This window comes from Desmodus rotundus, chromosome 5, assembly GCF_022682495.2.
Source record: "Desmodus rotundus isolate HL8 chromosome 5, HLdesRot8A.1, whole genome shotgun sequence".
Lineage (NCBI taxonomy): Eukaryota > Metazoa > Chordata > Mammalia > Chiroptera > Phyllostomidae > Desmodus > Desmodus rotundus.
The window spans coordinates 131,324,323-131,339,860 of record NC_071391.1 but is presented as its reverse complement, the minus strand read 5'-3'; the positions used below and the strand labels follow the sequence as shown (position 1 = coordinate 131,339,860).

Genomic DNA, 15,538 nt, shown 5'->3' with positions numbered 1-15,538 from the left:
AATCCAATGACCCGTCTCCTTATAAAATGGGAATACCTACCCAACAGGATTATTATTAGTACTAAGGAAATGCACATTTATTTAGAACCTACTAAGTATTAGATCCCATGCCAGATACTTTAAATAATCTCATTTAGTTAATTTAGCAAGATGATACATACGCATCCAAGGTAAGTATTACACGCAATAAAAATTATTGTAACATTATTGAAAAAGGATTCTAATTCACAAATCTATTAGGAACTGCTACATTTTGAGCTGAATTCTGATAAACTGGTGAAAGTTATTTTTTCTTTGTTTGTTTTTAATTGGTGACTTCATCCTTATCCTACAAGCTTATCTGGGCTTACAAGACTATATAGTACCATAGGGAACCAAGATGGCGGCGTAGGTAGACACACTGCGCCTCCTCGCACAACCAGAACTGACAGAGAATCGAACAGCAAGGGGGACCAACACCAAGGAAACAGAAAATAATCATTCATCCAGACTGGTAGGAGGGGCGGAGACGGCACTGGGGTGGAGAGGACTCTCGTGGCTGTGGCGGGACTGAGACTGGCGGAGTGTGGGACAAATGGCGCAGGCAGTCCGAGCACTAGCAGACCCTGCGGTCCCACATTTACGCAGATAAACCCAGAGGGCCGGACTCAGAGTGGCGGAGAGTGGGGCAGGCAGAGTGGCGGGTAGCACCCTGCGGCACCATATTCACCCACAGATAAACCGGAGGAACGGGCAGCGAAGCAGACCGCTGCGCAACCCAGGGCTCCAGCTCGGGGAAATAAAGCCTCAAACCTCTGATTGAAAGCGCCCCTGGGGGTTGGGGCGGCAGGAGAGACTCCCAGCCTCACAGGAGAGGTTGTTGGAGAGACCCACAGGGGCCTAGAGTGTGCACAGGCCCACTTACTCGGGAACCAGCACCAGAGGGGCCCAGTTTGATTGTGGGTAGCGGAGTGAAAGACTGAAATCCGGAGGAGAGTGAAGCGGGCGCCATTGCCCCCTCTCGGCCCCACCCCCACTTACAGCGTCACAGCGCAGCGACCAGCATTACCCCGCCCCGGTGAACACCTAAGGCTTCACCCCTTAAAGTAACAGACCCGCCAAGACAAACAAACAAAAAAAATGGCCCAAATGACAGAACACTTCAAAGCTCCAGAAAAAATACAACTAAGCGACGAAGAGATAGCCAACCTATCGGATGCACAGTTCAAAGCACTGGTTATCAATATGCTCACAGACTTGGTTGAATCTATTCGAAAAACAGATGAAAAAATGAAGCCTATGCTAACAGAAACAAAGGAAAATGTACAGGGAACCAATAGTGATGAGAAGGAAACTGGGACTCAAATCAATGGTATGGACCAGAAGGAAGAAACAAACATTCAACCAGAAAAGAATGAAGAAACAAGAACTTGGAAAAATGAGGAGAGGCTTAGGAACCTCCAGGACACCTTGAAACGTTCCAACATCCGAATTATAGGGGTGCCAGAAGGAGAAGAGGAAGAACAAAAAATTGAAAACTTATTTGAACAAATAATGGAGAACTTCCCCGATCTGGCAAAGGAAATAGACTTCCGGGAAGTCCAGGAAGCTCAGAGAGTCCCAAAGAAGCTGGACCCAAGGAGGAACACAACAAGACACATCATAATTACATTACCCAAGATTAAACGCAAGGACCTACGTCCAAGATTACTATATCCAGCAAAGCTATCATTTAGAATGGAAGGGAGGATAAAGTGCTTCTCAGATAAGGTCAAGTTGAAGAGGCTCATCATCACCAAGCCCTTATTATATGAAATGTTAAAGGGAGTTACCTAAGAAAAAGATCAAAAATAGGAACAGTAAAAATGACACCAAACTCACAGTTATTAACGACCACACATAAAACAAAAACGAGAGCAAACTAGGCAAACAACTAGAACATGAGGGTTGTCAATAAGGGAGTGGGAGGGGGAGAGGGGGGTAAAGGTACAGAGAATAAGTAGCATAGATGATAGGTGGAAAATAGACAGGGGGAGGGTAAAAATAGTGTAGGAAATGTAGAAGCCAAAGAACTTATAAGTATGACCCATGGACATGAACTATGGGGGGGGAATGTGGGAGGGAGGGGGTGGGCAGGATGGAGTGGAGTGGGGGGGGAAATGGGACAACTGTAATAGCATAATCAAGAAATATATTTAAAAAAAAAAAAAAAAAAAAAAGACTATATAGTACCACAGCACCAGAGGGAAACCAACCAAAAAGCCAATCTTTTATGCTTTCATTAAACCCAAAAATGATCTTGCAAATCTTGCCCCGCCAAACAAAAATAGAAATATCATTTGTCACCAACTCTGTTCACTGTCCCAATGGGGAATATTTGAAGGCTATTACTTTATATTTAAGAAGTTAAAATTTTCTTCATGACAAGCAGGTATAAACCCACGTTTAAGACACGAAGCAAGACAAACATCTAGGTACCATACCTGAAACATACTTAAAAACTGAAGAATAAATTTTCTTTATGATCTACAGGCATAAAGCCAGCAAATCTTTCCCTAATGGTTAAGAAATTAAAGCCAAAAAAAAATTAAGAAATCCAACAAGACAACTCTGAGATGGTGTGTAATAAACTAGGGAACACTAATGCATCCCATGACCTAAAACTCCAGTCTCGCTCTGTGTCCAATGAAGACAGAAAACTCTTTCTGAACAGTGGAGTAAACTCACTGAGTCGGAACAGCTGAGAGGAAAACATCACCTTCTCCAGAAATACCAGGTGCTACATGTCAGCGTCAGGCTGCAAAGAAGGCACAAAAACTTCACTCTGAGACTTTCCTACTAGATCTTGTCTCCATTACAACTCCACTGCCAGAGCCAACAGAATCAGTGCTCTGGGGGACAGGTAGGCGAGAGTGGGCATTTCACAATGTCACCTTTTTAGAATTTTTTTGCAGAAATTAAATATTAGTATTAATATTTAGCCCTGGCTGGTGTGGCTCAGTGGATTGAGCTCTGGCCTGCAGACCCAAAGGTCGTTGGTTCGATTCCTGGTCCGGGTATATCCCTGGGTGGCAGCGCAGGTGCCCAGTTGGGTGTGTGCAAGAGGCAACCAATTGATGTTTCTCTCCCTCTTTCTCCTTCCTTTCCCCTCTCTCTAAAAATAAAAATCTTTTAAAAAATTAATATTTATAAGTCTGGGCCCTGACCAGTATGGCTCAGTTGATTGGTCATCGTTCCTCAAAGCAAAAGATCTTAGGTTCAATTCCGGGTCAGGGCACATGCCTGGGTTGCAGGTTCAGTCCCTCGGTTAAGGGGGTCTGGGCAAATATGAGGAGCAACCAATGGATGTTTCTCTCTCACAACAATGTTTCTCTCCCTCCCTTTCCCTCTCTCTAAAAATAAATAAAATCTAAAAAGAAAGAAGTCCAGGAAGAGAAAGGTACAGGAAACAATGTGTAGCCTGAGCCCATGAAAGCCTATGACGCTGGACATGTTATTTGAAGTCTTTTATCTTATCTTTAAAACCTCATAGGTATGTTATGAAGACGAGGTTGAGACACCATGTACAGCCCTGGGCGAGTGGCTCAGTCGCCTGGAGCATTGTCCTGTACGCCAAAAGGCTGCGGATCTGATTCACAATCCGGGCACACACCTAGGTCGCAGGCATGTAAGGAAGGCAAATGATCAATGTTTCACTCTCACATTGATGTTTCTCTCTCTTTAAAAATCAGTAACCCTATCCCGCCAATCTGCCCACTTGGAAGATTTCATCAGGAATGTTAAGAGTGGGAATAGAAAGATTGAGGGGTGGGACTGTTTGGGGGAAGGTCCTGGTCTGGAATTTAAGTTACACAACAGGCACACGTTACAGTTTCTGAGAAGAGCAGCAGGAATATTTTCCTGTACGGAGTTAAACTGGCTGATGGGAAAATGAAGGAAGGATATTATGAACCTCTGTGTTACTACACACATTTTTCTAAACACAAGGCTGAGTTTTGTTGTGTCTCAGTAGTCCTACAACTAACCCAATTTTATAAGATACAAGAACAGACTGAAGAAGGTGGTAATTTTGCAGGTGAAAATTCTGACTGCGAGAGAGAGACAGGGCGAGCGCGATTGCATTGGGGGTGTCTGTGAGGTGTGCATTAAGTGCTGGGTGTTTGTGGCTGCCGTTTGAAGCCATCAGAGGTAGAAGGTCCTCTCCTTCTCTTATGCCAGAAGCGGTACTAGTGTGACAGACACCACTCTACACCTCAGTCCTTTAAATCACTGAGGTTTTGTTCTTAAGCACATTTATTTACTTACCAATACATTTTCTAGAAATCATTTTATCTAAATAGACCAGATTCCTTTTAATATCATACTTTCCTTAGCTGAACCAAATCTCATTCCATGGCCCCTCCTGGAAATTTTAAGAACCAGTGTGAAAACACTTGAAGCCAACAAAAATGCAGAAATTAACTCCCACGAAATCACAGCACTCTCAGACATGGATGCTAAATTAAGTTGATATAAGAGGTATTTTTAAAAAAATTAATACAAATTCAGAGCAGTTTGCCAATGTTGGGTTTCAAGTGATAGGACAGATTATTCCTAGAAGAGTAAAAAAAGGTACTTTGTAGGCGTGTACAAAAGTAAATCAGCTCATAGACTCTCCAAGCTCTCAAAGATGTTGATGATGGAAGACCTACGAATACAAAACAAAATACCAAACGAGGGGTGGGGAGCGGAGATGGGAAAAGGTTTTATCAAAAATTCTCCTAAAATGCTTAAAATGCAGTCAGTTCCATTTGTTAGTAAGAATGGTCCTAAGTGTTTGTAACTCTCCTGGGATCCACCATACTTGAAAGTTAATCCAGCCTTTCTCAGTTCCTCAACATGGGTGGTTTTCTGTTACAGAAATACCAACACTGCACTTGTGCAACCCCCGAACCACAATACTATTTAGAAATAAGAGTTATCTGGAACTAAATTGGGGGGGCAAAGGTCACACACACACAGAGCCACCACAGAGAAAGGTGAGGCACACGCCTTTTGAAGGGATTTCCTTGAAAAAATGTTGTGAGGGAAAACATCTCAGGAGCACGTGGTGATTTTTAATTTAAATTTTACTTTGTCCAGAGAGCCACGGTTTAAGACATTTCCTGTGTGTAAGCTCCACCCTTTTTAGTGAACAGCTTTGCAACCATCCTCAAACCTCTCAGAACAACAGCTTATTTGTTATGGATGGGCCGAGGGGTATACTCCTTCCACACTCATATTTTCTCCTTGGTTCTCCACTTCGTCCGAGACTGCAGCGGTAAGTTTTCTAAAGGAGAAGCCCCCATGGGTGCTTTCTTCTTCGAGTGTGACACAGTTAAGTGAAAGGGGCCCCAGCCACACTGGAAGTGGCATTCTGAATTCCCTGAACCTGAAACTGTGTGGTGGGCCTCTCACACAGACCCAGAAGACAAGGAGCACACCCCCATTCCCCCATTTACTACTCACGAGTTTTCCCCACCAGCCCTGACCCGCTCAGTTTTGCAAAAAGCAAATTCTACCTTCTGAGACCGCAAGAGGAATGAACCAAAGACTCACAACTATTCCCTGGAGGGGATGGAGCTTCCTCTCAGCTAACTGCTCAAGGAATGCAGCACAGCCTAGCAAATGTTTAAAATCACGTCCTGTTCTGTCTCTTGTTGTCCAGAAAAGTGTCATTACTGTCAACTATTTCACAAGACAAATAAACCTATGAATGAAATATATCCTCCCCCTCCTTTCCAATGAAAACATTCTAGGACTGAGCTGCTTCCTTCCTTCCTCCTCCTCACAGGAACCACATTTGTGGCACCAAAAAGAGTTAAAATAAGAAACATACACAGCCTGCGAAGGTTACTTTTTCACAGCACTAGAGCCATTCCTGGCCTATTACTTGATTCCAGGGGTTTTGAATGAGGAGGAGTTCTGTTTTCAGTTATGAATTCTTTTTCATATATAAGCTCTAAGACACTGCTGACCAGGCCTGCTGGCTGGGCAGGGACAGCCAAAGGCCGCAGGGGCCAACCCTGCCACAGGCTTTAGGCCCATCACCCCACACACTGCTCTTCATAAAAATATGTGCGGTAAATTATTGGATTCACTCAATTATTTGAGACTAATATAGACTCCAGGAAACCTATAATTAATCCAACTAATCCAACCCATAGCACTGAAATGACAATAACTGGTTTTCATTATAAATTACAGAGCCCACTAAATTGATGGGAAAACTCTCCCCCAACACAATACATCAAAAGAGTTAAAATTAAGCTTCAGAATCAAAACTGTAATTTACTCAGGCTTAGGAACAAAAAGACCACTCCCTCCTCCCCTCTGCTATTGTTCCACAGGACTGGGTGTAGAGCAATGCACTTTACACCTTTAGGCTTTCAAAGATAAGACGCTGGGGGCTGGGAGACAGAGGGGGCTGGGAATCCAGTACTGGTGTATCAGCAGTGACCTATTGAGATGCAAAGATAGCTAAAAGGGCAGAAAATGTGTGTGTAGTGGGCAGCAGATACCTGACAAACCAAAAGAACCAAAGGGATACAGGAGAGCCAGGGAGACTCCAAATGGTGGCTGTTCTGGAGTAAGAAACTGCCTCCTTTAAGTAGTGAATTGGGGGCTTGCAGCCAACCAGAAGCTTTGGGGCCAGGCCGTGCGGCCAGTCGCCGGTCTTGATTAGGGTCACATACCATATGGTACAAATAAAGCCTCAGAACCCCTGGCAGGCCCGGTTTGGGGGAAGGATGGCTTACCTTGTAGCTGCTTAAATCTCCCTTCCAGCTGGTTGTAGTTGTAAGGCACCTGCCCGGTATACGCCGGCGATAGTGGACCAGAGATGCTAGACGTCCTCTGCAATTCCATTATGTCCGGCGTAACGCCCTGGTGGGCTGCACACTAGAAATCCTGCTCCAGCCCCCTCCTATCCCCATCCAACACACAGCGGCTTCCGCACGGCTTGGCTCTCGGCTCCCAGAGAAAAGGGCTGGACCTTAAACAAGCCCCATTCCGGTCTGAAAGTCCAGCAGGGTGATCTGATAGGAAGCTGACTGCAGGAAGAGTCCACCTTAAGCCGGTCAGGAATTATCACTCGGGCAACTAATTTCTTGTTGCTTTCCTTCCTTTTGTGGCCCTTGACTAGAAGCTTGAAATAAACTAGCCAGGAGGGGCAGGAGGATCCAGGGAGGGCGGCGCAAGTCCTACTTAAATTTTTTTTAAATATGGCCAATCTTAAGCTTGGCAGGGTCGCTGAGCCCGGGAGCTCGCGGGAGCGGCGCACACACCTCCTCCTGGCTGCCCGCGGCGGCCGCCGGTTTGTAATTTAATCAGGAGCCACTCGCCGAGCGCTGGGTGGTGATGTCACCTGATTAGCATAACAGCATTGTGGAGGAAACGCAGGCTGTACCACCAGGAGGGGCTGGGGGAAGGCCGCTGGCCGGCCAGCCCCCACCCACCAGCCGCCCCTCCGCCCAAGGGTCTGTGGCCCAGGACCGCGCCCAGAGGTGGTACCTTCCTAAAACAAAGCTGCTGAAATTACAATCTTTTGTTGAGAGCTTCACGTAACGGAAAAATCTCCGATTACTATCACTTGAAAAGGAGGTGGCGGGGAGGGTAAGAAGCCCCGCAGGTCCCAGGCCCGGGTGGGTCCTCCACTAGTAAGCTTCTGCGAAGGTAACGCGGACCGAGCACCTGGGTGCGCACGGGTCCCCACTGCGCGGGCGCCGACCACGCGGCGGCGGCGGCAAACGGAGGCTGCCGTGCAAAGTACAAAAAAGTCCTTCTGGACACTGCAGGGCTTGTAAGTTGAGGATCACGGAAGACTCTTCTCAACAGACTTCTGCTGCCTTCACAAAACGTTACAGCCAGAAGTATTCTAGGATAACATGGGCTCCATAATAGTAATTCGGTGCAAGATTCATGGGAGCACCGGCTTTACAGTGCATTGTGGGAGAAAGTTACACAGGTAAACACCTCAAGGATCCCTGACCTGGAAGAGTCTGTGAACCAATGGGGAGGTAAGAGAACAGAAATTAACCTCAAATCCTACTTTGATTTGTAAAACGAGGTTTCTGAACTTTTGGGTTCTTCAGATTTTTAAAACTCCTTCCTAACTGCTCCTCCCACCAGACTCAACCAAAAATAAAATCCTCTACACAGAAAATAACAGTGATCAAAATATATTCTTGAGTTTATCCCCCACCCCCCTCCTCACTAACTACTGGCAGGCAACTAATCACTAATTGGCGCTTCCGGCATGGAGCCCTGCAGCTATCTGGACTCACTGAAGAAGGTGACGTCGTTCCTGAGGGATTCCAGTCGGCACTAAAGAGGTGGTGGGCCTCCACCCCAGGTTTACTGTAGTCCCCGGGGCACTTGTAATTCAAACAACCGCATCCTGTCCCGCGCTCGAGACAAAACAATCCTAGAGTCCAGTTATCTGCTAACTAAACTCTGAACAGCCCCCACTCCTTGCATCCGCACCCAGTGCATCAACCTCGCTTTGTAAAAGCCAGACCCAGGATTCGAAGACCTTCACATCATGTAGATGATTAGAAGGTTCTAAAGCCCTTTAACGACCAGTGCAACTCAGGAAGACGGCACAGTGCCGGGTATGGGAAGAAGCCCTGGGCTAGGATTCCCAAGACCTGAGTTTCTAGTCCTGGCCTGGCCAAGTCTCTTAGTCACCTATGCCCTTCGAAGAAACCCTGGATTCTTTCTAAACCTTCCCTGTCAGACAGGGATAATGAATGTCTACCTCTACAAGGTCACTGAAGGGGTGATGTGAAAATGGCTCAAAAATGAACAGACTATTCAAAACAGAGTACAGTTTTCAAAACGCACCTCTTTTTGCAACCCCTGCCTCCACACACACATATCACATCAAGGCTAGAAACTGTAGAAGGGAGAATTTTTCTCAGTTAACATCGTAATAGGCCCCTCTTCACTATTCAATATACTGGTAAAGTGATAAATCTCAAAATGTCCAGGTATAGGCACAGAAACTGAGACTGCAAAGTGCTTGCCAATTTACGATCCTTTATTTTTAATCTTTAAGCCACTTAAGTGAAGAGAGTATGAGTCACTACTCTTAAGAGACTCCCTTTCAGCTCCCTCTGGTATGGGGAAGTAGATGAAATAAGCTTTCTCATTAGCCAGGTTACACTGTGATGGGGGTAGAGGCTGGGACTAGTACAATAACATAGCCACACTCAATCCAAAAGAGAAGACTTAGAACAAACTGTTAGCCAGGCAGAGTATTGGAAAGACAGGTTTTGAGGGTGGGAAGGGTTTCTAACCCTGCCAGGGCCCAAGGTGAGAAGTGGGAATCCACTTGGTGTGATGGTACTAGGGAAGAAGGGCACTCCATCTGGATGGTTCACCTGACCACCTCCATCCCACTCAGCAGTGGGGAGACAGTATAGGAAGGCCAGAGGCACTCATTCTTTATTCTATGCACTATTTACTGGACACCAGCTGTGTGCAAGGCACACTGCCCAGTGCTTGGGAAGGATTTAAGGATGACTGGGAAAGTTGCTGGCCAAAGAAGATGGGACGAATATGCAAACAGTCCAATAGCAAAGGAACAGAATAAGCGCTGGGGTGGGGGGGGAAATCAGAGGATGAGAAGGACACCTCTGCCTAGGGAGGCAGGCAGGACCAGCTCCAGGAGGGACAGCATTTGACCAGACTCCACTATGCAGGTAGACTATCAATGGGCTTGGACAAGGGAGAAGCCATCTCTCCTCGTTGGGGAAGGCAGTACAAGTAAAGGCACCAACTGCACTGTCCCAGGAACAGCTCTGGCGAGTGCTACCCTTTGTCTGGAGCATAAGGGACTGTCGGCCATGGCAGGCGAGCTTGGAACTAAGTCTGGGCTCTAGGGATGATTAGTTTGTGAGTGGTAGGTTAGAATGAACAGAAAGGAAGAAGCCTGAAGGCAGCAAGGTCACTTAGGTAGTGCCTGCAGTTGTCTAAGTTGTGTAGGTCAAAGGACTAGTCAGGGTGTGGCAACAGCAACAAAAGAAATGGACTGATGATGCAGAGGCCACAGGACTCTGGTGTCAGACTCTACAAGGGAGGTTCAAAGGCAAGGGCTGAAGAGGACTCTTCTGCTTTTAGAGCTGGCTATAGGGTATAGAGGATTGAACATTTCCATTTAGATAGGCTGAACCCGAGTTACCTGCAACACCATGGGGGGACATGTCCAGAAGCAGTCAAAGATGAGGAACTAGAGCTCAAGGCTGAAAACACAGTTCCATGCCCCGAGTGAAGGTTGTGACTGTAGTGAGCTTAGATGCAGGAAGGGAGGAGTGAGGCTGAGCAGAGAGCCCTGGGGAAGGCCACAGTCTGGAAGGAAGAGGAAACATCAGTGGAGATACCAAAGAAGTTACAGATAAAATCCAAGAGAGCAGAGAGGTACTCAAGCAGGAGAGGGGTAGATGGCACCACAGGATGCAAAAAGAACAAGGAACTAGAAGTCAGAGAAAAGTGATCCCATACGTGAATCAAGAGGTCACTAAGGAAATAAAAACTGACGTAAGGTTACAGGCAGTTAGAGAAAGAGAATGGGAAGGTAGAGGCAGTGAAGAGAAGAGTACTGAATAGGAGCTACAGGACCAGGGAAGGGGGTTCCGGGGAAGGGTCCAGCTGAGCATGTCCTCTGTGCACAGCTTTCAGCCCTGAGCTGGCATAAGTAGGAAAAGGCCAGTGGAAAAGTGGCTCAACAGTGTGGGTGGAACGGTCATCCTTAGCAGTAGGCTTTCCTGCAGAGGCAGCACAAAAAGGACAGAGACCCCCAAGGAGGAAAGAAAGGATCTAAAGGTGCTTGCCCAGCTCTAACTTAAAGCAAGAGGTCAGGGGTCCTACCTACAGTTTTATTTATAGTGGTCTAAGAAGAATCCTAAAGACACCTTTGGCAGAAACATGTAGTACATGAATGGGATCCTTAAGGGGAGTGAGACAGTTTTCAGATGTTCAACAGTCAACCAAGTTGTCTATAGAAACAGACCCTGCAATTTCAGCCTATCCCCTCAATCTTTTCTAAGCTAAAAAGCTACTGCTCCTCACCCACGCCAGGGATACCAACATGTGGCCGACTCTGATGAGTGGCTGTGCCCACCTTCAAGTTGCATCAAGATTCCAAGGTGTAATAAAAGCCGCAGCTGACTGGCAAAGTCAGCAATGGGATCATAGCAACTGAAGACTGAATAACGTGCATCCGCCATCCACGTGCGATTCTGTGCAGAAGTGCTGTGGTGTGGTGGGAAGGCCCAAGTCCAGAGCCAGGTGCTCAGGAGGACTCCAACTCGAGTGCCACCGAAAAGCTAGGTAACCGCATGCGTGTCTGACCATCCTAGACCCATCAATCCTCGCCTACAAATCAAACAGATTGAAATCTACGGTCATGAAACTTTCTTTCTGGTTCTGAATGTATTTGTTAGTGATTTGGGTTCCCCCTCTTGGAGATTATTGTTGTAGTCCCAATTATGGCCCATCTCCACATAAACTGAATGGCCCTAACAACAACATTACATTATTTTAGCACTTTGTAGCTTGCACAATGCTCTCACATACATTTTCTCAAGTGACTCACCCTGTGAGGCAGGTATTGTGTCCACTTTGTAGACAAGGCACACGGCAACCGAGGTTCAGCAATACAGTGCCTTGCCCAGGGGCCCACGGTTAGTGAGTGGCAGACACACACTTGGACCCCAGACCAGTGAATAGAGTGCTATTTCTCCTATTTACTCGGAGTGAAGTATCAGCGTACTCGATGGTCTCTAAGCTCTTCAGAAAAACCATACAACTTGATAAGTGGTATCAAGATAAGTCTAAAACCCAAGCAAGGCTCCACACCAACCTCTACAACACTTAGTTTGGGTCAGGATCAGGCACATTCTCTGCTAGTTCACATAGAAGTTGCTGCTTTGGGGGTTCTCTTACTGTGAATGGGTTTTGTTTGGTTTAGCTCGATTCCTTTTCTCACACTTGGTGGGCCTGTACTCCCAGATTCTGCACGATTTACCAGGTAACATATGAATGGGAACGCTAAGCGGGTGACATTAAGCCACTGTTTGTTCCAAGAAGCTTTATGTAATCTAGGAGGTTAAAAAAAAAAAAGAAAGAAAGATGAATGCTTTTCCTGCATTACAGCAAGCTCGACAGGGTAAACTATGGGGTGTTCATTTCCTGAACATCTAAACATTAGCAGGATTGAAAATGTCTGGGAGAGGATGGCCAAACTGCGAACATGTGATGGGATCTGTATACATTCAAGGACTTGAAAAACCAACCCCAGGAGCTGAGAAAGAAGTGGTGGGAACAGAAAGGTACAAAACCCAATAAGGTCCACATATAAAATGTTTTGTCAAATTCTCAGCCGTTCTCCACTGCTCTTTCGAGGTCTTAGCACTAAACTAGCAGCTATGATTAGTAGTCTTTAAACTCCTCATAGAGGAGATTTCAGAAACTAATTCTACCCCATCTTGGGCCCTCTCTTCACCTAGGAAGCTACCAGCTGGAGGTTTCACATGGAATCCCTGACCTCTGGCTGGGAACCAGAGGTCACCACCCCTTTGCCTTTTTGGATCAGGACAACGTAGAATGGCAGGACCAGTCCTCCACCTGGGAAGTACTTCCTCACAAACCGCAATCCCAGTATGCCCTGGAAAGGCATATTCAAAATCATATTGTACAGACGTAAAAGCAGTAACACCTCGGAGATAGCATGAGCACAATACTCACTACGGAACAAGTTATAAAGGGCCTATGTTTTTGAAAGACCAATGTTATTTGAAGTGAGGCATTAAACTTGACACTTTAGAACTTAGAATAACTAGAAGAAAAATTAAAAGGACGGTTAAAGTTATTTCTCCACCTACAGCAATTACTATTTGTGTCCCGTGGAGGATATGATGGTTCTCGCTCGTTCCCCACCTCTCTCTCACTCTTCCCTTTCTCTTCTCTCCGTCACTCCACACTCACACCTCCCACAAAATCATCTACTTATATGCTCAATCTGGAACACTGGGGCAAATTTTATTTCCATTCATATCCTTTTCCTGCTTCTTGTCCAACCAGTCACAGCAGAAGCAAATACAAAGCACCTGCCATCTCCGCCGAGAAGGAGAAAAATGACTAGTCCCACTCAGGAACAAACACCCAAGGTCCTGGGGAAGGAGTGCAGCTTACTGAGTGCTCTACCGCAGGCAAACTTTAATCCTGCATTCTTATTTGTCTGTTATCTACACACACAAAGCTCCCCTGGGTAGGCCAAAGTATGCCCCAGTCTGGAGGCCCCACCTTCAGCAAACAGGTGTTGCTACGCCTGTGAACGTAACACCAGCCAGAGAGCCAAGGCTGGGCTCCTCCACGCCAGGTAAAGTGGTTCAAAGGAGAAGAACATCCGAGGAATGCAGTTAGGGCCAGGCCTGCTCTTGCCCAGGATTTCTGGCTCTGCTTCCCGCCTCCAACACGGAGGGAAAGGGCCGACACACACAGGTGTGCAGAGCCTTCGGGCCAGAGTGTTTTTCACAGGGGCAGCTGGGACAGTGCAGATGCTGCTTCCTGGTAGCACAGCTCATGGGAAAGAAATGGGAAAAGAGGAAATACAAATTTATTCCTCATGTAAATAGGCCTTTGGACTCTGCCCTCGGGTATTACCACCCATGTTACATTTTCCAGGAGCTTATCACAGAACTGGCTGTAATGAGAAAAGGCGAAACGGAGGTTGCACAGGCACCTGGAGAGGGAAGGAGGGAGAGGAAGGGAGTGGGGGAGGCAAACCTCATCATCAAGCCACAGGCCCCACACCTCCTGGGAGCAAAAGTCAACCCATCCAACGTGTTCTCAGCCCCACCCCTGAACACAAGCCATCTGAGGGACGCATGAGGTTTGAAGGAGCCAGTTCCCCTCGCAAGCACTTTCAACCTAGTTGAGGAAAGAGAATACACACGCATGAACACGCAGATACAGAGACGAGGTGGCACGTAACAAGTGAGGTTAGTGGTAGTTTCAGTAAGTGCCATTCTGAGGGAAACAACAGCAGCATTTCACTTCCTGGCTGAGAAAAGAACAGCGCAGAGTGGGGTTTCTTCCACACAAATGTTCTCCGTTGCTGTGTCCCCTCACCTTCAATTTTAACATAGCTCCTGTCTCAATCCCTGCCAACATGTGCCACACTAACATGAGGCTACAAGTTGTTCTATTTATTAACTGGGGGGTAGGAGGTGCTATTCCTTGCTCTTTAAAAACCAGGTCCCAATTACCTAGTTTTGGGCCGTGCGAGAGCACGTGCAGCCCTGGCGTGTGAACGTGAAATATTTTAAGAGTGCAGTCATTTCTTCCTCCTTAGCTCCTGAGCTTCTGCCAATGTCTCAAAGAGATAGCACAGCCTCCTTCCCACAGGACTTTGCTGGGCAGCCACTCACTAGGCACAGGCTCTGAATAATTCATGGTCAGCCCGGTCACTCAGGAGCACCAAGGCCCGCCAGCTGCCAGCCATTAAGTGGGAGCCAGGCTCCAGGCTCACTGTAAAAGAGTTAAATACTATCCACCATCTCCGACACCTTCTTTACAGAAAATGAAAAGCCTTCCTTCTTTTTCTCCCATTTCAAACCAGGAACTTTCCCACTAGATCCAAGTGTAACTGACTTTTTCTCTCAGGAGGACAGGTCTCCAGTACACACATGGGGTGGGGAGAAGTATGTGACGTCCTCATACAAGTGCACAGTCAGGACGTCAGTCCCCCAGTCAGGATGCGATGACACTGAGCCTGACACAAGAGGGATGCTTAATCACCATCAGTCCTGATTCCCTCCTCCTCCCTGTCCCTCTGCTCCAGCCAAACCAGTCGGTGCCCACCACCTCTCTCGGGCTTTCCCATCCCCATGCCTCTGCTCTTGGTGCTCTCCTCTGCTCTTGGTCTAAAGTGCACTCATCTTTCCAGCCCTGCTCCAACCGCCCTCTTCCAGGAAGGCCTTCCAGATTATTCCAGCAGGGATGATTGCTCCTTCTCAGAAACCCGATACCAGTACCCTGTCAGCCCCCCTCATCTGGCACCTATCACACCCTGCCTTAGAGTATTGCTTATCTCTTCTAGTGCACCAGTGTTATCTACCTACTTAAAATAATGGAAAGCGCACCAGTTACATGCTCAGGAGAAGTGAAAAGTGGACTCCAGTCTCAGCTTTTGACACTGACTGGCCTTGTGACCCTGAGCCAGTCCCTTGGCTTCTCCAGTGCTCTCCCTAAAAACCAAGGGATCTGAAACAGAAAGCCTTGATGGTCCTCTGGATGTAATGCACTTGGAAACGCTGGGTCTGGCAGAAGTAACCCCTGCTTGAGTGTGGTTGGCAGGGTAATACGGGTGTAATAACTTATAGTTTTAATTTGGACATTCCACCTAAAATGTCATATGGTGTGCTTGAGTGTGTGACATTATGTTACAGAACTACATGCTTATGATTTTGTAATTTAAAAGGGGCATTATTTGTGCCGGACCCCTGTGTATCGTTATCTGTTTTAGGATAGATACAAG

General features: G+C 46.8%; 1 protein-coding gene across 2 annotated transcripts in view; it reads right to left on the bottom strand.

Annotated features, from left to right (window-relative positions):
• SPTBN1 (spectrin beta, non-erythrocytic 1) overlaps positions 1–15,538 on the bottom strand; it is a 188,591-nt gene that overhangs the window by 98,001 nt on the left and 75,052 nt on the right. Inside the window, exon 1 of one of the 2 annotated variants that reach the window (XM_024552794.4) lies at positions 6,756–7,309. The exons of the other annotated variant lie outside the window; for it this stretch is intronic. Within the exon in view, the coding sequence (XP_024408562.2) occupies positions 6,756–6,864 (109 nt within the window). The 5' untranslated portion in view covers positions 6,865–7,309. Of the gene's footprint in view, positions 1–6,755; positions 7,310–15,538 lie in introns of those variants that run through there. 2 annotated transcript variants of the gene reach the window in all.